Consider the following 26,006-nt stretch of genomic DNA (forward strand, 5'->3'; position numbering starts at 1 on the left):
TGTAAAAGATTATTAAGATTTATGAAAAATGGTTAAACATTGACAATAAAGGGCAATGACTCATTGAGGGGTCAACTGACCATTTTGGTCATGCTGACTTATTTGTAAATCTTTACTTTGCTGAACGTTATTGCTGCTTACAGTTTATCTCTATCTATAATAATATTCAAGATAATCACAAAAAACGGCAAAATTTCCTTAAAATTTCCAATTCAGGGGCAGCAACCTAACAACGGGTTGTCCGATTCATCTGAAAATTTCAGGGCAGATAGAAATTGACCTGATAAACAATTTTACCCCCATGTCAGATTTTCTCTAAATGCTTTGGTTTTTGTGATATAAGCCAAAAACTGGATTTTACCCCTATGTTCTATTATTTGCCATGGCGACCATCTTGGTTGGTTGGCCATGTCACTGTACACATATTTTAAACTATATACCCTAGTGATGATTGTAGCCAAGTTTGGTTTAATTTGGCCCAGTAGTTTCAGAGTAGCAGATTTTTTTAAAAGTTAACAGACGAAAACGGACGACGACGACGGACGACGGACACTAAGTGATGAGAAAAGCTCACTTGGCCTAATAAGGCACATCAAAAATGTATTCTCTTCAGTGTTAGTGAATTGAAACTGGAAAATGATTGTTTTATAAGTTTTGAAACTCCCTAAAATTCATTTTCAGCATGCAAGGCAATGACAAGCCAAAATTGAGAAATACATTTCTGAGAAATTTATTGGAATTTCGCCAGCTCTTTTTGATGATAGACATATGACTATGCCAAATTTGGTTAAATGATCTTGATAATGCTTAAAATCTCTTAATTTTGTTAAATTAAAATCTCCATCAGGCATAGTTTGCCTATCAACGTGCCCAATGACATGAGTTAAATTCCTTTTACAAAATAGGTTTAACTACAACTTCTTTTGTCAGATATTTGCGACGAAGCTGACATTATTCACAAACAAATTTATACAAATTGATGGCGTTAAGAGTCACATTTAATATTTCTGTGTTTCTCTTTTTGATGAGTTTTCATGTTTTTCAAGACCTCTAAATTTAAGCTTATATACATTGTACCTGCAACAAAATTTTATCATCATTTTTAGCTGTATAAGAATTATCTTTTTTTGGATTGAATTAGTCTACTAAATGGTCTATCCCTTTTTTTTACTTTTAATGTTGACATTCTTTTCCTTTTTGTCGAGTCTGTGATTTTTGTCGCAAAGTGAGACACAGCGAAACAACATTCATTCCGTCGTCAGTGGCGTCCACAAGCTTTCACTCTGTGGTTAAAGTTTTTTTAAATTTTGATAACTTTCCTAATTTCCTTGATTTCTACCAAACTTGAACAGAAGCTTTTTTATGATTATAAGATAAATTTCAATGATATTTGTAAAAAATAAAACAAAATTTTCCGTATTTTACTTATAAATGAACTTAGTTTGTATGCCAGTATACCATGTATACCTTACATTCACACTGTGTTAAAGTTTTTAAAATTTTAACAACTTTCTCAAAATAACCTGGATTTCTTCCAAAGTTAGACAGAAGCTTGTTTATGATCATAAGATAATCGGTTCAGAAGTAATATTTGTAAAAAAAGTCATTTTGTTCTTATATAACTTATAAATGGACTATTTTTTCAGTTAACATTACATACACTCTGCAGTTAAAAGTTTTTAAAGCATTTATTAGATTTCATAAATCCTCCTGGATTTTTACTAAATTTGAACAGAAGCTTCTTGCAGTACTAGTCATAAGAAAGTATCTATAGGATTTTTTCCACATTTTTGTCAAGCCTGCAACTACAAACAGCAAAAGTAGGCGAGGCACTGGGTTCCGCGAAACCCTTACAATTATATTATCTTAATTCATGGGTAACCTATATATATAGCTATCTCCAGCAGAGGTTGAATTGAAGTTGACATGAATATGTATTCAATGAGGTCCAATTAACTTGCAAGTGCACAACTCATCAACCATGTTCCTTAGCTTATTTTACAAAATAAAACCAGATTGACTGCTAAAAGTGAATATCATTTTCATTTTATTTAATGATTTCACAAAAAAAAAATCATTTTTAATTTTTGTTATATCTCGTAGCTAATGCACCTATAACAAAAATATACATTTTAGGCTGATCACTTTTTAAGAGTACTCACCAATTTTCTGGTTAGTATTACCATAACTGTTGATCAGCTGACCATATAACACCATTTTTTTAACAGTTAGTAAATAGGTGTAAAAATTCCTTTTAGAATTAGTAATTACTGGTAATAACTGGGCCATTTTAGGAATTACGTGTATTTACTAAGTGCATCAGGAATTACATGTAATTTTTAAATATTCTATACTGTTTCTATGCATTGATTACCATCTTTAAAACAAGAATGTGTAAAAGACTCATTTAATTTGGATTTGTGTCAGTTTGAAATTACTAGTTCCTTTGTATATATACGTCTTGTGTGATTTTTATCAAAAGTATCGTTGATGGGATTTTAAATGAAGAAAATATAGACATTAAGGAACGAACAATAGTATTTATCATACATAGACATATCATTTGAATGACATCGAACGCATAATTCCTTTCATCAAGTCGTCGTTTTTTTTGGATGTCACCTTCAAATTTGTCGTTGTATTTAAATTCACACATTGGAATAAAGAATGGCAAATGTAATGATTATAAACTGAATTGAGAAAACAATAAGAACTGGTGTGTATATCGTTGTTTATGATAATGATATTCCATGAAGATGCCAGGATCGATATTTGTCTCCGATTATTTAAGTTATGTTGAGGTATGTTTTAAATAATTTTAAAGCTCTTGAGATGTTTACAACTTCAATGTCAAAACGTATGTTACTAAAAACTTTTTCGATGAAGGATTAAGCATTTTTCTTTATGTAGAAGATCATTTCTATTTGCAGATGGTCCTGAGTCTGTATCACTTTCACCACTTGACACACAATATACTGTGACAGAAGGAATGGAACAAATATCTATAACTTGCACGGCAGACTGTAAACCTGCATGTAACTATATTTGGTCTGGTCCTGACGTTCCAGTTTGGATTGGTAACGTCCTCATTCTGCGGAACATAACCAAAAATCAAAGAGGAGTTTTCAAATGCACTGCATCAAATAAAGTTGGTAGTTTCAACTCACATGATGTGAATATAGATGTACAATGTAAGTAATACATTTTTTTATGTTTTTTGTCGCAAGTCAAGCAGTTTCCATATTTTGCATTTTCATAGAGGCTTGATACACTAATATATACAAAGATGGAGATAGATCGAATATCAATTTAATAATGGACTGACATAATTATTTTTTATATCACAGTTGGGCCTGGATCAAGTATGCAATTTGAACAAAGTAACACTGCAGTAACAAAAAATAAAGGGGACACACTTGGTCCAATTATTTGTGCAGCGACATGTAATCCTTCTTGTCAGTACAAATGGACTAAACTTGATAAAACAGTTATTGAAGATGCCAGGCTGATGTTAGCATCATTATCTATTGAGGATCATGGACAGTTTACATGTACAGCATCAAATGATATTGGTAGTGTGAATAAACGCCTGGATGTGATAGTTAATTGTAAGTATCAATAAACCATAAAGAAAGGTCCCACCCTTCGGATAAGCTTCTGTAACAAATGTGCACGAATTAGATGAAACAGTAAAAGTTTATCCCATAGACAAACATGACCAAACCATATGACAACACATATCCATATAGTGTTAAAAGTGTGACAGACAATTTGGAGTTAAATCATTAGAGGCGTAGGGAAATTTGAATAAGGTACAATTATTAAATTATAATTCGATTACCTTTGATACATATTTAAAAAGGTAGTGGTACTGTAAAACACAGATCGCAAATAACATGTTTAACTCCGAAGCCTTTTTGCGCCTGTCCCGTTTCAGGAGCCTCAGGCCTTTGTTAGTCTTATATGATTTTTAATTTTAGTTTTTTGTGTATGATTCGGAGTTTAGTATGACGTCCATTATCTCATTGAAACATTTCCCATTTCCATTCTCATTTGTATTTATTATTAAAGATATCTTTTTCGCAAATTTGACCTATTTTGGAATGTGTCAATGGACGGTCGAATCTTTCTACTATGGTTCGTCGCAGTTGAAAATTGTAATTAAAAAAACGTTTTCGAGTTGTTTTGAATATAGCATATACATGTATGGAACGTCAAACGACATACATAACTGTACAACGTCAGTGCATGACGACTCCATTGACTATGTTGACGTGTTGTCACCATGGTATACAATAACAAAAGAACTTTGTGTTTATTATAGGGTTAAGGCGTTGAAAACCCACACAATTCCTTCCTGTCATTCATTTTTTCTAATATTGACACCATTTAAAGAGTATAAGTCAATGTACATCTGACAAAGTTCCCAGTTGCATGTTACGGGTATATTGAACATGATAAGTTTTGGGGTATCCTTAGAGTTTAGTGTACTACTATTTTTATGTTTGTCTTTTTTTTCTTTTTTAGCCATGGCGTTCTCAGGTTTTTTTCGACTTTTGAGTTTGAATTCCCCTATTGGCATCATTCGCCTCTTTTTTAAACGATCGGAAACAAATCATGCAAACAAATGAGGAATCAATAATTGACGATATACCTTGAAAATCACAAAGTGTTGCTTACTTAAAACAAATAAAAAAATCCTTAATGTAATGTTTATTCAGTCAAACCTGTGTATTGTTTTCTTAGATCCTGCTGCATCATTCTCATAGCCGAAATTAAAATAACATAATGTTTGGACACTGTTTCTATAACAACTATATTTAAATACACAAATGACTTCCAGTATTTGTTTTTAGAGGAGTCTCCCGTGCCCAAATTCTACCCCTGATAAACACTTTTATTGGATCAATTGTCAAGAGTACAATCTGATTATATGATGTAGTAAATTTGTCTAACCTGGAATATATGATTATACATGTAGGAAATTATCAAGTGAACATTGTACCCTAAATATGTTATATGATTCTAAAGCGACATTGATATGCATATCAAGTAAAGCCTCTGTAGCAGGCGTTTCAATCAACTCACTCACTGTTAACAGATATTGCCATCTGATTTTGTTATATATTCATAGCCTCGCAACGAAGCTGTCGGTCCCATATAGTTTTACCCTTGTCCGTCATTCCGTAATTCCGTCATTCCGTCATTCCGCAACAAACCATATACGGAGTTTTTTTTCTAAACGCCTTTAGATATTGGGCTGACTTTTGGTATGTGAGATAACCATGATGAGGTGGAGATCAAGTTTAAGTTTCATTCTCTCAGCTAATTTTTGGCGAAATTACGTGTTTTGGACTTCGATAAATTGTTGAAAATCACAGTTATACAGACTTTTTTCGTAAACTCTTTCAGATGATTTTTGGCATGCGAGTTAACTTAGATGAGTTACAGATCAAATTTAAGTTTTGATCCGCTCGGCTAATTTTTGTCGAAATTATGGGCTATGGACTTTGATAAATTGTTGAAAATCACAGTTATACGGACTTTTTTTCTAAACGATTTCAGATATTGGGCTGATTTTTGGTATGTGAGTTACTCATGGTGAGTTACAGATCAAGAGTAAGCTTCGTTTCCCTCTGCTAATTTTTTGCGGTAATTTCAGGCCTTGGACTTAAATAGATTTCTGAAAATCACAGTTATACAGACTTTTTTCTAAATGCTTTCAGATATTGGACTGAATTTTGGTATGTGAGCTAACAATGATGAGTTACAGATCTAGTTTAAGTTTCGTTCCGCTACGCTACGCTAATTGTTGCAAAAATTAAGGGTTTACAACTTTGAAATCAGTTATACGGACATTTATATATACGCCTCAAGATTTTGAGCTGATTTTTGTTATGTGAGACTACCATCATGTTTGTGTCCACATTTGTTATTGAAATTGCAGATTTTTCAACTTTTTTAGACGGGGCCATTCGTGTTTCTTTGGCACATCTAGTTAATATATATAACGGAAACTCTGGGAACAATACTGTAGGTCATGCTGTTGCTACAGTCTAAATTATAGAATGCCTTGTCTACTTAATGTATAGGTTTGTTGGCACGTTCAACATGAAGCATATTAACTGTACTTGTCATATTCATTATGTAACTGTTCCGGACCATATGCGTATACTCATATGGTCCGACCATACGCGTATGGTCGGACCATATGAGTATATACTTGTATGGTTATTAACGGGCCGGACCATATGAGTATTTTGACCATCTAGATATTTTTTTTTAAATATGCATTACAAACGTTTCAATAATACAATAAACTTTATCTAAAAAAAACAATGATGGTTACATGACAATGTATTAATTTAAAGGCTACGTTAAAATTAAATATTGATGCCAAAGTTAATTTTCATCGCTTATTACATTCTTGCATATAGGTTTATGTAGTGACATTTACTTCCACACGGTAACATAACTTTTTTCGCATTTGCACGTCATGGTTGTGCACGATCCTTTTCAGTAACACATTTTGTTTGCAAGTGAAAATGTAACCTTCTTTACAGCTGCGTGTAATGATGACGAGGTTTTGAGTTATTTTGATGTTTCTATGGTGTTTATGAAGCTCTAGATTTTAAATATCGTAATATGACTACAGTACACCATATTCACAAAACAACTTAAATAAAATATGTGCCTTGCCAGTGACTTCTTGCGTAACAGTTTATTGAGAAATTTTTAGAAGTTATCTTTTTAAGTAGACATATTCACTCGTAATAACAAATCGGTATAAAATGTGTTTATTCCAGTTTTTGACTAGGTAGTAAAATTATCTATGTGAAACTTTTTTTTTTATTCAGTTAAATCCCTTTATTATAATATGATAATAAAATGATTTATATGATAGCGAATTTTTAAGAAACTGACGGTCATACCATGTAAAGAGTTTAGAAGTATTTAAAGTAAACTGTAACGGAATGTTAATTACCCTGACCATACGCGTACGGTCGGACCATATGAGTATATACCCATATGGTCATGACCATACGCGTATGGTCCAAATACTCATATGGTCCGGAAAATAACCAATATCATCGACCTCTTCTACTCAATTAGACATTTACCTGCTAGTAAACTGTGCACCATTAGGAGTCGACATCTATCTAATAAAAAATATTTTGCTAAAAATATCAAACAATGCCTTAGCATCATGGTTTGTAAAGCTGCAGGAAAAAAACAACAAAGATTCCCTTTATCAGTTACTGGAAATACCAAGCCAACTTTGTCTACATCTACTCCGAAAAGCTACATCTATAATCTAGCTTTTCATAAAGAGTCGAACGTGCATACCAATGACTCATCCTATAAACTTTGGGATCAATCAACTGACGGAATATCTTATAATTTGTTCCACCATTGCTGACTTAATTTAATTAAAGCATTATAAGTTTCTCCTTCGCTGTATCACATACCTTTATTCCATTTTTTTTTTGTCAAAATGTCTGCAATCAATTAAAAACTGCATCTCTTTAACGACTTTGTTTAGACCAAGACTACTAATCACGCTCGTTGTTCTATAGACTAATTTATTAATATTCTATCATACCAGATGTATTTATATCTTTACGGAGTGAAATTTCTCGACGGGTCCATTTTCACTAAACATTTTGTGCATACCGTGAAATAAGATTGTTTCTAAATTTCGTTTACAGATGGCCCTATTGCAGTTAAACTCTTACCAGCTACACAACAATATACTGTAGACTATGGCGAGACTATACCCGCTATCACCTGTTCAGCTAATTGTAGACCAGATTGTAAATATACGTGGTCCGGACCTAATGTTGCTTCTGGGGTGTTAAATGTCCTCAGTCTACATACAATACAGAAACATCAAAATGGAGACTATCAGTGTCGAGCCTCCAACGACATTGGCAGTATGCAGTCCTCAATAATTAACGTCAATGTTCAATGTAAGTATGACAGCTTGCACTTTACCTAAAAAAAATATTAGGTCAAACGCTTTATATATATATATTGTCGTGCATGATAGAATTTATTTTCTTAAAAGACTCGAAATAGCAATATTTTCTTCCTATCTGTCATTAAAGTCATATGGAATTCATACGAAGTTTAATGTTCAGTTGCAAGCAGAATCGGTAAAAATTGCAGTGATCCTATTGTCAACTTTCTCACACAATTCTATAGTATATTCTTGTAGTTGTTATAAAATACATCAAATTATATAATTAAAAACGTAATTTTGATTTAAAACCAATTTTTAGAAATTTACCTTTGCCATCACTTTCTGTGGCGTTAGTATATTCGTGTGAATAGTAAAACCACAAGAATCTGAACTCCGTGATACATAGTTCCTAATTCTATTATGCTGTTTTTATGTATTGTCCTAAATTACTTTTAATTTCTTTATGTATAAGTTATCTGTTCTGAATTTCTTGATGTATAAGTTATCTGTTCTGAGTGTTCTTGCATTTATTTGTCCTGTTCAGTGATGTAATGTTGTCATTTTAACGATATATTTTACAATGCCATACATCGCGAGGTATGACTAGCTATAAAACCAGTTTCAATCCACCATTTTTGTTTTAAATATCCTCCACCAAGTCCGAAATATGGCAGTTGTTATCTAATAGTTCATTTCTATTTATGTAGCATTGTCATTTTTGTTTTGTTGCACTGCAGTCTTTCTGTTGTTTCTTTTTCTATTATAGTTTATGTGTGTTCCCCGGTTTTAGTTTGTAACCCGTATTTGTTTTCTCTCAAACGGTAAATTGCTGTTGCCTTTATTTCTGATCGTATGTAAGACGACAGTAGTCTCCAATGCATAAGTTTCGTAAGTCAATAAAACAGAGACAAATCTCAAAAGATGAAATCGGTTGTATCGATTGACCTGCTCTGTGAATTAGCACTCAGTCATAAATATCACAATTTGACCGACATCGACCAACCAATTCACATGACAAGTGAATTTTAGGTAAAAGAATCATGTTAGCATATCCTGGTTCACTCGTTTGAAAGCTCTGAGATTCCCACTATTTATTTTGTTATCTTTAAAAAAGACAAATCCTATATAGGGATTACCACAATTCGTTCTTATGGTAAGTACATTGATCGATTGCTTGGGTATTGGTGTTAAATGCACCTATCAACTCTATGATATCTTTTGTACCAAATAACTTTAGGAAACAATCGTAGTCAATCAATATCAAAGACGAATAAAAATTACACGTGCGGGGTTTCGAACGGCACCATTGATGATGGACTAGTCATATATAAGTTAAGATACTTAGACCACTCGACCCTGAAGCCGCACATGTAAAATAAAATTTAACTTATCATAGACACTAGGATTAAAATGTTGTTACGATAGTTTGAATTGTATCGCCATTTTAGTTTGAAATTCATAATTATTTTTTTATCTCCTGTTACCAAATTAATTTCAAATGAAATTGTTTTCGAATTTGTGTCGAATATAGATTTGAATTTGGGCACCAAATTAAATATTTCTGTACTTCTAAAGTTCATAAAAATGCATATTGTCATTGTGTTATAGGTAATTATAGTACTGAACTTTTGAATATTGGTAGACTTCATCGAGAAAGTTGTGATGTACTTATTAACAGTACCATACATATATATATAATTTATAATTTGATTCAGCCGCCATATTTGATTTTGTCTTTGTTGCTCCTTATACGAATTTTGTAAATACCCCTCGTTCTTTTCCTTTGCAAAATTTCAAACTTTTACCCTAAAATTATCAAGAGTTCTGAGTCATGATTTTCTTGATAGAGGTTACTGCTCACAAGGAAGCTATTAAACCAAGAGTTCCAAATGGTGAAGTTGAAATCATCCCTTCGTAAATTTTACGGACGCCATCACGAGTTGGTTGACCGTTATGGAATAACCGTTTCACAAATGATATCGGATATGTTCCTTACGTCGTAACTACAATCCCCTTCCCTTTCATGAATGTGACCTACCGAATTAGACTATTTACCGGATTTGTAATCACATAAGCAACACGACGGGTGCCACATGTGGAGCAGGATCTGCTTATCCTTCCGGAGCACCTGAGATCACCACTAGTTTTTGGTGGGGTTCGTGTTGTTTATTCTTTAGTTGTCTATGTTGTGTCATGTATACTATTGTTTTTCTGTTTTTCTGTTTGTCTTTTTCATTTTTAGCCATGGCGTTGTCAGTTTGTTTTATATTTATGAGTTTCACTGTCCCTTTGGTATCTTTCGTCCCTCTTTCCTTGACTATACGTATAACAACAGAAAGCTTTACTATAAGCGGGAGGTTTGCCTAGTCATTAAACCAGGTTCAACACACCATGGCTGTTTTATACCATAATCCGTTTGTATGTATTTTGGTGTTTCCTTTTTTAGCAGCTAAATACTACTTTTGTCTTTACAAATGTATCTACGGTTATTTTGAACTTAGTGCTAGACAATTGATTTTTTTAATTACATGTAGTTTCATTTCCATGTAGTCATATTAGCATTATAACAAACACTGACACATTTCTACCATTCAGTGATTTATTTAACTAAGCTGCTGAACAACGAATATAATGACTTGTAGGCACTTAAGATTGAATATGGTCTACAAATGTTTTTGTGGTCCTTTATCATACAAATGTTTAACCTCTCTGTCTTACACTATGATGATACAAAGCAACTGTTACAGCATATGGTTACAAAAAGCTGTAATTGTACCCATACACCGTTAAAAAAAGACTCAAGACAAACTATTTGAAAACATTGAGTTATTATGTCAGCTTTTATTTTGATTGATGACTATTTTGGTTTTTAGATATATAGAAGGATCAAGTGTAAAATGTAAATGTTGGTTTTTAAGTCCTTCGTTGCTACGGTCTCATATTTTTGTTACATTTTAGTCTATTAAGTATGTTTGTTTTGTTCACATATCGTTGTCATTATGATAGAAATTTTAACGACGTCATACATGTGAGAGGTTTGACTAGTCACAATACCAGGTTTAATCCGCCATTTCCTACTTTACAAAATGCCTCTACCAAGTCATGAATATGACAGTTGTTGACAATTTGTTTGATGTATTTGAGCTTTTGATTTTGTCATTTGAGTTTTCCTAGGAGTTCAGTACTTTTGTGAATTTACCCTTTGGCGCGTTTTTTGAATATTTATGATAGTTTCCTTATTGTATCAATATAGAAAGTTTAAGATACATTCAATTATCTTATAATAAAAAACATTCAGATCGAGGTTATATCCTTTCTGATGTCTGAAGTGTAATCCAAGACAATCGTATTATTTACGGTTTCATTCGAATTGCGTATGAGATTTTCTTGGTTCTTTTTGGGCGGTTTCATGAAAAGAAATGTTATCGATCTTATATTTCAAGTTTATATAATAAATCTTAATGCGATAATATATATATATATATCTATCAACTCTACCACTGCATCAAGTGTGATACGATATTTATTCCCTCGATTCAGTTAAATTTTCAAAATTGAAACAGAGGCTTGCTGAGCTTTTTAATTGATAACTCCAGTTATTAAATTTCTGACTCTAATGAAACGTGTATAGATGGCTTTGTGATCGTCTAAAAAAACTGTTCTAAATGATTCATATATTGAATACCACAATTCGGTTCATTTCAATTGTGAAGCTATATGAGGATGTATAGTTGTCCAGTTATGTCGGAGACGGAGATGGAAATCAAAATTGTTCTTAGTTCACGGATCATAGACCATTGTTATTATATTCAGTATGTCGAGCAGTGTTTAAATTAACTGTATAATTACGAACATGAACGCGCAAAAGTACCAGCGGGACATGGGGTCATACGTATTTTTTGTTGAAGTTTTAAATTTATGACATGTGTATTACAGTCGGTCCTGGATCAAGCATTCAACTTCACCCTAGTGACATGTCAGTAACGAAGAAGGAAGGCAATAAACTTGGACCAATTGATTGTGAAGCAACATGCAATCCACCTTGTCAGTACAAATGGACCAAACCAGATAAAACAATTATTTATAATAGAGAACTGATGATAGAATCATTATCTATTGATGATCATGGAACGTTTATATGTACAGCATCAAATAAACTTGGTGATGGAAATAATAACCTTGATGTGACCGTAAATTGTAAGTACCATTTCGACGTCGTATTTTACTTTTAGACAAAGGGTCATACTGTGTAAAAATTCCTCCGTGTTACCATACAAATATATAGCTTTCATCAAACACTCACACAGTAAAATCCAATTTAAACTTTTAAGGGAGTCCATTTTTTATGTAACTTTTTTTGTGAAATCCTAACGAAACGAAAGCCCAAAAGATATACAAACTAGAATAATGGATGAACTGGTGATTAATCTGTACATTGTTTGGTCGGTATACCTACCTATTGAAATACATATCTTTTTTTTAAACGTAATCTTATCCAATTCTGAGAATTTATTAAAATCTGTGATAAGTGCTTTAAAAGAGTGACATTAAACTAATACTATGGGAAAGGGCCATAAAATGCGTATTAAATGTGTCTAGCGTTGTTATGCAGTCTTAATTTCGCCATATTCTGTGTTTGTATGTCTAAGGCTGGAACCTGTAATTCAGTAAATGTCGTTTGCCTATATATCATGTTTGTTTTTCATTTATTATTTTTTGTGCTAAGTCAGGCGGTATATGTTTTGTTGATAGTTAAAGGTCGTAGTTAGTAACTCTGCATAATTTAAACTTTGGTGGAAAGTGTATCACTAGTAATCATACCACATCTTTCTATTCTTATATTCTGTGCAAATTATAACTATGTTTCACTAGTTTTAGGGATATTTGAATTTAATGTATCAACTATGTTTTTTTTATGCACCATTTATGGGCATTATGTTTTCTGGTCTGTGCGTCCATCTGTTCGTTCGTTTGTCCGTCCGTCCGTTCGTCCCGCTTTAGGTTAAAGTTTTTGGTCGAGGTAGGTTAAAGTTTTTGGTGGTGTAGTTTTTGATTAAGTTGAAGTTCAATCAACTTGAAACTTAGTACACATGTTCCGTATGATATGATCTTTCTAATTCTAATGCCAAATTAAATATTTAACCTCCTTTTAACGGTCCACTGAACAATAAAAATGATAGTACGGATGGGGCATCCATGTACTAAGGACACATTCTTGTTTAATCTAAATTTTACATTTGTCTTTTCGAGGCCTTTCATAGCTTACTATGCAGGTATGGGTTATACTCATTGTTTAAAATTAACAATATTGTAACATGTTATAATACTTGAATATTGGTTTGAGAGAAAAAGCAAGGTGGTGTGATATCTTTCTCCAGGTGAAAAGTATCCTTATAATTTTTTGAATTTGCATACAATTATAGTGGTAAAACCCATAAACATTACCATAATTACAAACATGAGGATAGTTGTGGCATTATCAATATTGAAATACATTAACTTGCATGCATATGTTTAATCTTACCAGTCTAAAGAACCAACAAAAAAAGCTATTGTAATCAATCATTGGTTATTCAGTGTGCACTACATTTGTTGATGTTATTTCGTCCAACAGAAAACATTTACAGTCATTCCTTGAATAATATAGGTGAAATAATGTAAGTAAATATAATTCAATGTATATGAATTCTTCGCCTTATGATGTCTTTTGTAATTGGACTCGTACATCGTTTTGAACTGTCATCATCGTTCACAATACCACACAGTACAATCTTAAGTCGACCATAATGTAAGTATGTAATCTCCGAGTCCCGTATGTATAAAGCTGCTTTATTCACGATTTTCCTTTGTAAACACTTAAGTTAAAGGAACTACTCCCTTTTAATATAAGTGGTATTCATAGAAAATCTTAAAATAAGTATTTCCTTAGTATATAGTCATTTAAAGCATTGCTTCTGAATTATAAGTTAATCGCTGTTTTTCTAGATCAAAACTCTTAATGAAGATTATAAATATTTAAAAAATCTTGAAATTTTGACTTTCAACATGAATGAAAGATGTCATCGCATTGCAACAATCACTTATTCATAACTATTTTTTTTTCAAAAAAAATGATTTCTTACGTTAGCTTTTTTGTTTTTACTCTTTGGCAAATATATGTTAGCATAGTTAATTATTATGTTTAAAGAAATATAAAAAAAGTAGAATAATTAATTAGTTGAGCTAATTTTTAAGATCAAAGTTTATTTGTATAATGAATGACATACATGATTTAAACCTTTTGTTTGGATAACCACCCTAATTACAGATTATCAAACTGTCTGCCACTGGAGTACAATTTATAACCTGGGGCTTAATTATGTATATCTCCTTTTTAATTAGACATAAGATAATTGAAATAAAAACCAAGTCTTAAAGTGGAGAAAGGAAATGGGGAATGTTTCAAAGCGACAACAACCCGACCATAGAGCAGACAACTGTTTGTTATTGATAAGAACACTTTGATCATCTCATTAGTTAAGGCAAGAATGTTGTTAAGATTGTTTTAATTCTCCAATCAAATAATATACAGAATATATTTATAGTGTCAAAGGGAAACATGTATCTATTTCTAAAAAGAATTGCAATGCATTGCCATTGGTTCATTGTTAAAAGGATTTTGTGTTCTTTCTTAAGTTTTATATACATGTATATCATAACATTTAAGAATTGAACTGTTTATCTATTCTAAGCTTTAATTTCAACTCTGATCGATTGAAAATTATGTTTTCAGGAAATTGAATACAAATAAGCTTACAACTTAAATGTAGTACAGAACAAATTTCTTATTACAGATCAATTTTCTTATTTCAAATCTTTTTTTAATATCTCTTGAATTATTGACAAGCACATGCATCCATTTGTTTCAAAATCTAGATATAAAGTAAAATTTAGGTAATGCAGCTTGAGACAATAGATAGAAATAAGGCAGTTGCTAAACTCTCAAATATTGTTTATCGTAATATTTTATCTTTACTACAAAGTGATGATAACATACATATTTTCCTCTGAAATAGGTTATTTTATCAAACTATTTTACTAAAGTAATCGAAATGTAATCGAAAGGTAATCGATGATTACATCCAAATTTTTACTGTAATCGATTAAATGACGATTACATGTAATCGAAAATGTCTTCGATTACAGATTATTGTCGATAACTTGACAAAATGTGATCAATTACAATCGATTTCGATTACAAATTACGATAACCCCATCCCTGGCTTCAATGCAATTGATTAAAAATCATATCAGAAGTGAAATACAAAGAATTTATTTGTTTATCGCTAAATATTAACGATATTTCTCAAATCACGTACAATTATCAAATCAAACGATAACAGAGGGTATCAATATACTTCAATGTACCCTTGTTTCCCAACCTCGTTGTTGTGTGTACCGAAAAGTACTCAGTTGTAACACGCATGGAATTCATGTTCGAATGTTTACACAAAAAACTTTGAGCGTTGAATTGTTAAAATACAACGGGTAGTATCAATTGTAACCGTTAAAAAATTATTTTGTTTTATTATACAAATGTAGGGCAAATTACCCCCCTGAAATTGTTTCATTTACATGGAAAAAATCGAAAGAGTTAAAGATCTGCCAAAAGGTAGATTGTAGGGGGGATGGTGAGGCTTGGACCTTTATTTTGTTTAACCAATTTTATTGTTTAGGGGTTGTTAGCAAGGGATCTGAGAGAGGAGACGGCAGCCTATGAGAAACTGAACGATAATAGTAAAAGTAGATGTATAAAACATTTTTATTAACTGCTACAAGGAGGCTACGCCATTGAATCCGGTATCATGTTTTGGTAGAGTTTAACACTCTTTGTTATCCCAAGAAAATATTACATCCAATAAAGATGAACTCAAGTTTAAGTAGAGGAAAGTTTTTGATTAAAAATATTTTTTTCTTCCAAAGCTCACCCATCAAAACGTCAACCTTTCCGCTTAGTATGCAATACTATTTCATCTATTTCAACATTGTACTATGTACCGTTCTATTGAATTGTATTACATACCAATATCAATTTAACCCCAGCTCTTTAAAATAAAAATATATCGAAATAAACACATTTATTCTAAATTCAGTTGTTGGCATTATACGGGTTATGTTCTTCTCATATATTTTGTGATGGTATAATACTAAACCCCTTAAGCTGGGGTCACACATTCACGATTTATACTGCCATCCTTGACAGGACCTTTCCCGATTAAAATTTGTCAAAAGTCTGATCAAGATCCTGTGAATCGTGGATGAAAATTCAAACTTTAAGTAAAATTTGTAAAACAAATAATTTAATCACGACAAAAATCAGATATTGTTCAGGAAGCGTCGATATTCAACCGTTTCCAAGCGAATTTATCCCGATAATTCCGTTCTCAATTGGCTTCTAATCCAATTTGTATCTTTCGCCAGGTGAAACTCGACCGAGTATGTTACGACTGCGTCCCGATTCTACCGAATGTAATCCGAAAGAGATCAGACAGTGACCAGACAGTGAACCGAGGCTGACAGAAGTTATCCGTTCGAAAACTGTCGGCATAATTTGGATGAGCAGGTACTGTCGGAAAGTTATCCTAGTAAGGTCCGCTCTATCGCATTGCAAATGGCTTTGTCTGGTCTCAGTCGTATTGTATTCTGTAATTGTCGGGACTCTGACGTGGGTATTATTGACGAATTTCGTATTAATAACGGGACTGTTCCGGAACGGTTTCGGCAAAAACGGTTCGCAATCCTCACAAGCTTAAGATCTTGATGCAATCTGGACTCAATCGACAGAAAAACAGCAATGAAAAATTTCTCCAGATCATTCTCGTTCCACAGGACACCGTCCAGAATACACAGAACATTGTTAAGATTTTGATCAGATACAGCAGAATCTGTCACGAAATAGTCACGATTGTAATCCGACTAGACTAAATCGGCTGAGTTTCCCCGAATGTTACGGGACGCACCTAACTGTCGGGGTGCTTCGCTAATGCGGGGTTCACACATTGCCGATTATTGCTCCCGTTTGAGATCAGACAGCGATACGACACGAAAAGTGAAAAAGTCGGATTAGTATCCTCAATTATCTGGAATGTCCTATTATTGTCTGAACGCAGTCGTTTTAGTTCGTAACAAATTCCTACTGGTCGGGAAGGGTCCGAATAGTTCGGCAAAGCACCCCGACAGTTAGGTGCGTCCCGTAACATTCGGGGAAACTCAGCCGATTTTGTCTAGTCGGATTACAATCGTGCCTATGTCGTGACAGATTCTGCTGTATCGGATCGAATTCCTAACAATGGTCTGTGTATTCGGGACGGTGTCCTGTGAAACGGGAATGATCTGGAGAAGTCCCGACAATAACAGAATACAATACGACTGAGACCAGACAAAGCCGTTTGCAATGCGATAGAGCGGACCGTGATAGGATCACGTTCCGACAGTACCTGATCATCCCGATTATGCCGACAGTTTTCGAACGGATAACTTCCGTCAGCGTCGGTTCACTGTCTTGTCACTATCTGATCTCTGTCGGATTACATTCGGTAGAATCGGGACGCAGTCGTGACAGACTCGGTCGAATTTTACCTGGCGAAAGATACAAATCGAATTTCCATCCACGATTCACAGGATCTTGATCAGACTTTTGACAAATTTTAATCGGGAATGGTCCTGTCAAGGACGGCAGTAAAAATCGTGAATGTGTGACCCCAGCTTTAACCATTCGGACCCTTCCCGACCCGTGGCCTTTGTTAGTTTTGTATGATTTTTAAATTAAGTTTCTTCTGTTTATTTCGGAGTTTAGTATAAAGTCCATTATCCCAGAACTATAAAAAAAGAATATGTGGTATGATTGCCAATGAGACAACACTCCACAAGATGAAAAATTGACATAGAAATAAAGAACTATAGGTCATCGTAAGGCCTTCTATTATGAAACAAAGCACATAACGCATAGTCAACTATAAGAGGCCCCAAGATGACAGTGTAAAACAAACGAGAAAACTAACGGCATTATTTATGTACAAAAAATGAACGAAAGACAAAAATGTTACACATAAACAAACGACACCCACTTACTGACAGGCTCATGACTTAAGACAGGCACAAACAAAGAGAATGAGGCGGGATAAAACATGTAAGCGGGATCCCAACCCTCCCCTAACATGGGACAGTGGTGCAACAGTATAACATGAGAACACACTATAAACATTTGTTGAAAAAGGATTTACTCATCAGCTGGATAAAAATACAAGTGGACATAGTATACATTTTGTTTAGGGGCCAGCTGAAGCACGCCTTCGGGTGCGAGATTTTCAAGCTGCATTGAAGACCCATTGGTTGCTTTCGGCTATTTATTTGCTCTTTGGTCGGGTTGTTGTCTCTTTGACACATTCCCCATTACCATTCCCAGTTTAATTGATCAATCAATGTAAATAATCACAACAAACTTTCACACGGATGAGCACATGTGATGAGCTAGTGTAAACATATTTATTTGTAGTGTTGCAACTTATATTAATCCCTTATCAGTTTGTGGGTGCGAGTTCTGCCTTGTAACCTTATTAGCCTACTCGAAATCTACAAGGGTGTCCTTTACGTTAATTTGATCTCTCTTAAGACGGGTCAACCATTTATTGTCTCCCTCCAATGGACTATCGTCGTTTCTCAAGACCATACTGCAGAAAAGAAAATAGAAAAAAAATTATTTACTATAAAAAAGGAGAAATACATCATATTTAAAACAATTTTTCTAAGAGAGGGATCAATTTATTTTGAAAAATTTAAAAGTAAATGATATGTGTTAACATGGTTAAAGTCCAGGAATATTACAAAAAATTTAGACATGTTTTGACCATTTAATACCAGAAAGATATATAGTTCTTTGGGGAAATATGAGCCCTTTTGTACTAGGAAATGTTTTTTACAAAACAATATCTAAATAACTTATATTGACCCCTCATAAAAGGGATATTTTATAACATTTAGGGATTGTTCCCGACCTGATTATGACTTGGATGGAGAACTGTCACGGTCGCACACATACATATACCACATCTAATTATTTAATCATTTCTTGATCAACAGGAAAAACACTTCATAAATTGAAGAAATGTCAGAGTATAAGTGATAAATTAAATTTTAATATAGTCAAAACCTACTATCTTATGTTTACAAAAAAAAAAGTTATAATCGCTCGCCTTTACTTTTCAAGCTTCGCCTCAAAAATTTGCAAATTAAATATTTTTTATAAAAATTTTCAAATTGCTCGCTCGCCCCGATTTTTGGGATCCGTAGAACAAGAAATTAAATTGGTGTATAAATATAAATTTACAACTTTGAAATGTACAAAGATCAGGATCCATATTACTTTTTGCCTAAATAAATATATAACTTTGGAAAACTCCGTTCTTTTTACATAATTGGTATGATTTGTCCTATTTTGACCGAAAGAATATGAACGCTCCATATGAGAGTTATTTCCCCTTATGCATTTGATATAAGCGATATGCATTTCTATCTTGTAAACCATAAGTGATAGAGACCTAGGATCTTTTGATTTTAGGTCCTTGGTCCAAAAAAATGAAAAGGTCAAGGGTCAAGGTCATATTCTGATTTTTGAATTTGGCTTATTTTCACTTATTTCCAAAAACCGTATAAGATATCAACAAATTATGTTCACTAAATTGTTTGTTGCGACGTGTCGTAACACGGAAATTTTGATTGCAAGGGTACGTTGAACGTAAAAGGGAGTTTTCTCCCCTCTTGTATTTAAAAATACTCGTATGGTGATATAACTCATTAACCAAATATAATTAAGACCTATGGTCTCTTGATTTCAGGTCCTTGGTTTATGACCTTGAAATTGACCTCAAGGTCATAGCTTAATTTGACGTTCTAGATTTTGACCTTTGCTTTTACCTCATATATATACATGATAAAGCCATGAGACTGTTGGCAAAAATTATCAAACCATTTAACCTTGAAAAAAATAAACGGAAGTGACCTTGTGTTAACCGGAAGTAGCAATTTTTGTATTCTATTAATCTTAAAGTATATAAAACCAGATATTTTTGGAATCAGTGTCAAGTAAATATTCACTTATAATCGGAAGTAACATTTTTCAAACCGGAAGTAACAAATCATCTCCCTTATTTAAAAAATATTGTATAGAAACCATATATTTTTGGAATCAGCGTACAATAAGCTATCATTTGACGATTGAAATGACATTTTAAACTTAATTTTACAACTTTCATATTAAAATACATGGTTTTGGGTGGAAAGACCTTCAATTGTTCTCTGAACAATTGGTTTTTAATTGTAATTAGATTTTGTTGTTACAAAATGTTAGAAATTATTCTTAATTAAAGAATGCATCTCCCTCATGCAAAGCTCTGATTCCTTGTTCGGCTTTCGCTATAGTTTTTGTACCTTTTTGGATTATAGCTCTTCATCTTTTTAATAAGCTTTTGGTTTTCAAATAATTTGACCTTGAGCATCTTTTAATAGACATTTTTTGTCGAATTGAGCATCTGATGCAGAACAATTGGTATCTTTAATGTTATTGCACGTATGGAATTCAAGCTATCATTTTTCTTTAGATTGCTCTTCACATGCATGCCTACACATATTACTGTGAACGTTATGTTGTTAAAATAAACACTCTGTGTGGTATCAATTATATCCGTTAGTAAAAAATAGTTTGAAGGCAGGAAGCGATTTGGATCATCAGTCATGCAGAATCCTGTTGTCTTTCTGTGTTTAAGGAGGCGGCGGGGGCATCGGTTAAATTGTCAATTATTTAGGTTATTCGAAAGAGATCAAGAAAATGAACTCTGAATTTGTATCACTTACTGGGACAAAATCGGAAAGTTTTGAGACCTAACTCATGGAATTGGAATTTTATATAGCGTATTTATATATGAAACAATAACCGTTTCAAATTATTTTTTAATATTTCCTTATATATTCAGTGATATGTTGCTGATAACAAAATTTTCTTTTTTTAAATCTGTACATAGAAGACTTTTATCTAAATGAATAACTGTATCTAAAAACTTCCAATAGTAATGTCCTTGTTTGGATAATCAAATTTGTCTAAAATTTATACAGGTATGAGTCATCGTAACGCTTTGATAACTTTCTAGTAAATTATTCTGAAGTATGCTAGGATGTTGATAATACCATGAATACCTTACCGTAACAATGAATCTATTAATGTGTGTTTTAGAATAGATTAAAGGATTTCTTAAAATTGCTTTAAAGTTTATATTTATCTAAACTCATGACAGATTGCTCCTACCCCTTTTTAATTGTTGTAAAATGTAATTGATAAAAAAGCATATTTCAAATCGAAATTGATTTTTTTTTAAACCCAATTAGAAGTTGTAAGTAGGAGACCAGAAAAGGGGACGGCAACCCACCAGAAGCTGAACGATTACAGTAGAAATCTCTTAAAATAAATTCAACAATGTAACAATTGAAACCTTAATCATGTATTGTTAGAGTCAAACATATTGTTGTATCCAGAAAATTATCATTTCTCTCATTCTAATAACACCCATGAAAGGTGTATTAAAGATTAAAAAGGGGAATTTTTATTTTATTTTTATGCTTATGCATTAAAACCTTACTGTTATGCGCAATTTGTCTTTTACTTCACCTTTTTACTTTGTTTCGTATTATTGAATTATTTTACATATCAATATCAATTTGATCCAAGTTCAAAACAGTGTTTTGATTAATCATGTAGATAACAAACTTTTGCACAGATGAGTGCATGCTTTCAGTAAGACTTTCATAAGACTTTCAGTGTTTGATCTTTGTTGTTCTATGAACCATATTTCCGGGATCGTTTATGATTTAAAAAATTAGGCCTCGAACATCACGGAAGACACAATAATTGTCGGTTTGCACATAAGTTGGAGGAAAACGGGTACCGATATGTTACATATTCATACGATATTCAAAATCTTAACTTTCCTATAATGATTTTCCTTATGTTTTTGTTAACTTATTGTTTGAAAATAAGTTACCCTTTGGTATAATTTGTAAAATGTGACTATCATCAATCAAAAAGTCAGATACCAGATCAAGTGTCATTCTTTTTTATATTTTTTATGGTTTGACACTTAAAAACCGTCGATATAATACATTTTTTAACATGTCAGGACTTCACACATCTGATTTCACTCCCGGTTTTAATGGTGTTTGTGTTGTTTCTTATTTATTATTTATAACTGTTGATGTAAATATCCTTTGGTTTTGTTAGTCTTTGTTTACTCCTTGGTTTTGATTGTTATTGTCTTAACGTATTGTTTGAATTCGAAAGTTTGTCTTTTTAAAAAATATAGAGGTATTGAGGACATTTCGTATAAATCAAGTTCATCCTCGTTTGAACTCATTATTGCACGTCAAATTGGAAACCTCTTATTTATCTACAGCTGCATCAACATATAATTTTTTTAAACTCTACAAAATGTGCATACCATGGAATAATTGAATATGTAATTTTATTTACAGATGGTCCTGCGGCTGTTATACTCTCACCTTCAACAAAACAATATATTGTAACAAACGGACAAACTATAGCTCCTATTAACTGTTCAGCTAATTGTAGACCAGAGTGTTCACATATGTGGTCAGGGCCTAATGTTCCCTCTGGTGCTGTTAACATTCTTCATCTGGAACATATACAGAAAAACCAAAGTGGAGACTTTCAATGTCAGGCCTCCAACAAAGTTGGCAGTGTCCAATCAACTATTATCAACGTAAATGTTCAATGTAAGTAATACAACCATTCTTTTGATGCATTACGCTTTGTCTAACAAAAGGCACATCCATAACTTTTTATTGTGTATATTATATGATCTATGCAGGCTAAAAGTAGAGATGTGTTCTTTTTAATAACTTATTTAAATCATTTATTTGATGATAAATTGATACTATTGACCAACAATAATTTCAAACAATGGATGAAACCAGATTGGTAAGTGAAAGAGGTGTTCGTATCCTTGTGTACCATAAGTTATTTGCCGTCAATGTTGTTTGCTTTGTCAATAGTTCTATTGGTACCGTTGTTGTTGAATCTTCGGACAAGAAGATAGTTGTCCAAGTCTAGCATTTTGCTTATGTTAGAAGAGCGTATTATCTTGATTCGCAATGTGATGTGGACTGACAGAGGTACAACGGGAGCAGTGTTGGGATGTCAACATTTTGGAGAGATGTTTGTTTGTTAATTTCGTATAGGGATCTTGTATCATTGCTCCTTTCTGGATTATTTCAAAGTATTTAGGAAGGTTTTGTCCATTGATTTTTTGTGTGTAGATTAAGCTGAACGATAGAAAGAGTTACAGTGGTCAAGCAATTCGTTCATATGGTTTTTTGGATATGTCTATTTAGAATCAATATCAGCAACAAATCTATACCATGATAATGGCTGGTATTGGTAAAGAGATGTTTAATCAATTTGCCCATTAATATTTTTTTGCTTATGACGGGGTATTTGTTAAGCCGTCTATCTAAAGATTGGGTACGTCTTCAATAAGGGAAGTAGTTTTTCTCCAGCATTAGTGTATTAGATGTGTGTCAATGCACTTAGTCGGAGGATTTGTGGCACTTTGACTATTCCGTATAACTCTTATATATGAACAATGACCCGATGAGGGAAACATTGTATTACTATAAAAAGAAGGACTAGCGTTGATGAGAGACGAAGGAAGTTTCGATGGTGCAGATTATCAGTATCGTGTATTGTCCAGCAAAGATTAATAGTATATGTTTCATTAATAATATCGCAATCGACCACACTGATTTAGCAAAAGTGTTTAATACGTGTATCATAAACACAAAAAAAGTTAAAAGATTATAATTGTATTCGATGTTTATTTCAGATTCGCCTTTTGTAAACAATGTTTCGATAAATGGTTCGAATTTTATTGTGAACGAAAATACGACAGCTATATTGTCTTGCAATTTTGACGGAAATCCGGCACCACAAAATACTTGGGAGAAAAATAATCAGATACTCAGTGATGAAGATGAAAACAAACAACGGTCTTATAAAATTCAACCAGTAAGATGCGAAGATACTGGAAATTATTCGTGTGTAGCGAATAATTCAATTGGAATGTCATCAGCACAGCAATCAATGTTTGTCACCTGTGAGTAATACATATATATACTACAAGGAATTAATAAATTTATTCCCCATACTTATCACTCATTAAATCATATAAACGTTTTCAGTAGTGTCGAGAAAACGTATTTTTCAGTACAATGTACCGAGACTTTAAGTCATTTTTCAGTACTGAAAATACCAGTCATTTTTAAATACTGAAAATTTTACTAATTTGAAGTTCTGTGACCTCCAGTCGTTTTTAAGCAGTCAAATTTTAAAAATAAAAAATTGCTAAGTCATTTTGATACAGATATATTATATTGGATGAATACAGATATATTCTTCAAGATTCCATTACTAAAATTATTTTTTGCATCTTAACCTGTTCTGGCATTGTATAGATTCTTCAATGAACCATATGGTTATGTTGAGTTCAATAGATTTTGAATTTTATTCTTTTATAGGTATTGTTTATTAACTTTTGCTACTGGTTTAGTGCTTAAATTGAATATTCAGTTAACATTTAAGCTAGTATCGGCGTGTCCTCTACATGTAAGGAGAGATACAAGCAAAAACAAAATACATTCTTCGGAATTAGTTCATTGAACAAAATTTTATATTTCCTGCATAAAAGATACAATGTGCCGACACCAACAAGATCACAACTTGTTTTAATTTTGATCCAATATGTTTAGTACTGTTCATTTTGTATTTAGTCTGTTATGACTCAGATTAAAAAAGAAAGTAGTACTATCTAGCTGTTGGACACAATATCGTTTGGTAGCTAAACATTAAAAAACTACACAAAACATACATATCCCCTGTACCTGTCCGATCTGGGACAGTTGCATCAAAGTTTGGCGGGGTTAAACCTGAGTTGTCGATATAAATGGAAAATCGTTAAACTACACTACTTTTTGATACCCACTGTTTTGGGGATTCCTTGAAGTAAAATAATGAATCATGTATATCGCCACAAAAAAAAGAGAAATATAAGTCTCATTTGGATGCATATTAGTTTATTAATTATATGTCTTTTTGACACTGTTATAATCCTGGTACCTTTGATAACTATTTACACCATTGGGTCGATGCCACTGATGGTGGACGTTTCGTCCCCAAGGGTATCACCAGCCCAGTAGTCAACACTTCGGTGTTGACATGAATATCAATAATGTGGTCATTTTTATAAATTTTCTGTTTACAAAACTTAGAATTTTTCGAAAAAACTAAGGATTTTCTTATCCCAGGCATAGATTACCTTAGCCGTATTTGGCACAACTTATTGGAATTTTGGATCCTCAATGCTCTTCAACTTTGTACTAGTTTGGCTTTATAAATATTTTGATATGAGCGTCACTGATGAGTCTTATGTAGACGAAACGCGCGTCTGGCGTACTAAATTATAATCCTGGTACCTTTGATAACTAATTAGGAAAAAGTTCAATCCTGGTATCTATCATAATTGTTTTACAATCACTGGGTCGATACAACTGATTTTTTGCATTTTTCACTACGATGGTAACACCAACCTAATAGCCAGCACATCTGATATGACATGAAGTATCATAATCATCTTGTAAGACAATATTTACGTACACTATGTACACCATGTACTCCTACTATTTAGACCTGATATTATTTTATTTAACGCCATTTTGTCCAAGGTTTTGTGTTTCTGATATCATTTGACGTCCCCGTCTTTTTATTGATATTGTATTTATATTGTGTAGCAGACCACATTTAATCGTTCAGTGTTTGTTTACTTGGTTTTAATAATAGATGTTTTTGATTGAGTTAAGCCATTTCAATTGATATCAATATAGTATTTCCCTTTCGTAATATTTCACTACTACATATTGTACTTTACATGTAGTTAGGGTGAAGGTT

General features: G+C 32.7%; 1 protein-coding gene across 1 annotated transcript in view; it reads left to right on the forward strand.

Moving 5' to 3' along the window:
• Positions 1-26,006, forward strand: part of LOC139524484 (hemicentin-2-like) — an 85,357-nt gene that overhangs the window by 33,415 nt on the left and 25,936 nt on the right. Inside the window, exons 4-9 of the mRNA XM_071319276.1 lie at positions 2,931-3,191; positions 3,348-3,608; positions 7,710-7,970; positions 11,900-12,160; positions 22,520-22,780; positions 23,890-24,159. Of these exons, the coding sequence (XP_071175377.1) occupies positions 2,931-3,191; positions 3,348-3,608; positions 7,710-7,970; positions 11,900-12,160; positions 22,520-22,780; positions 23,890-24,159 (1,575 nt within the window). The remainder of the gene's footprint in view (positions 1-2,930; positions 3,192-3,347; positions 3,609-7,709; positions 7,971-11,899; positions 12,161-22,519; positions 22,781-23,889; positions 24,160-26,006) is intronic.

This window comes from Mytilus edulis, chromosome 5, assembly GCF_963676685.1.
Source record: "Mytilus edulis chromosome 5, xbMytEdul2.2, whole genome shotgun sequence".
NCBI lineage: Eukaryota > Metazoa > Mollusca > Bivalvia > Mytilida > Mytilidae > Mytilus > Mytilus edulis.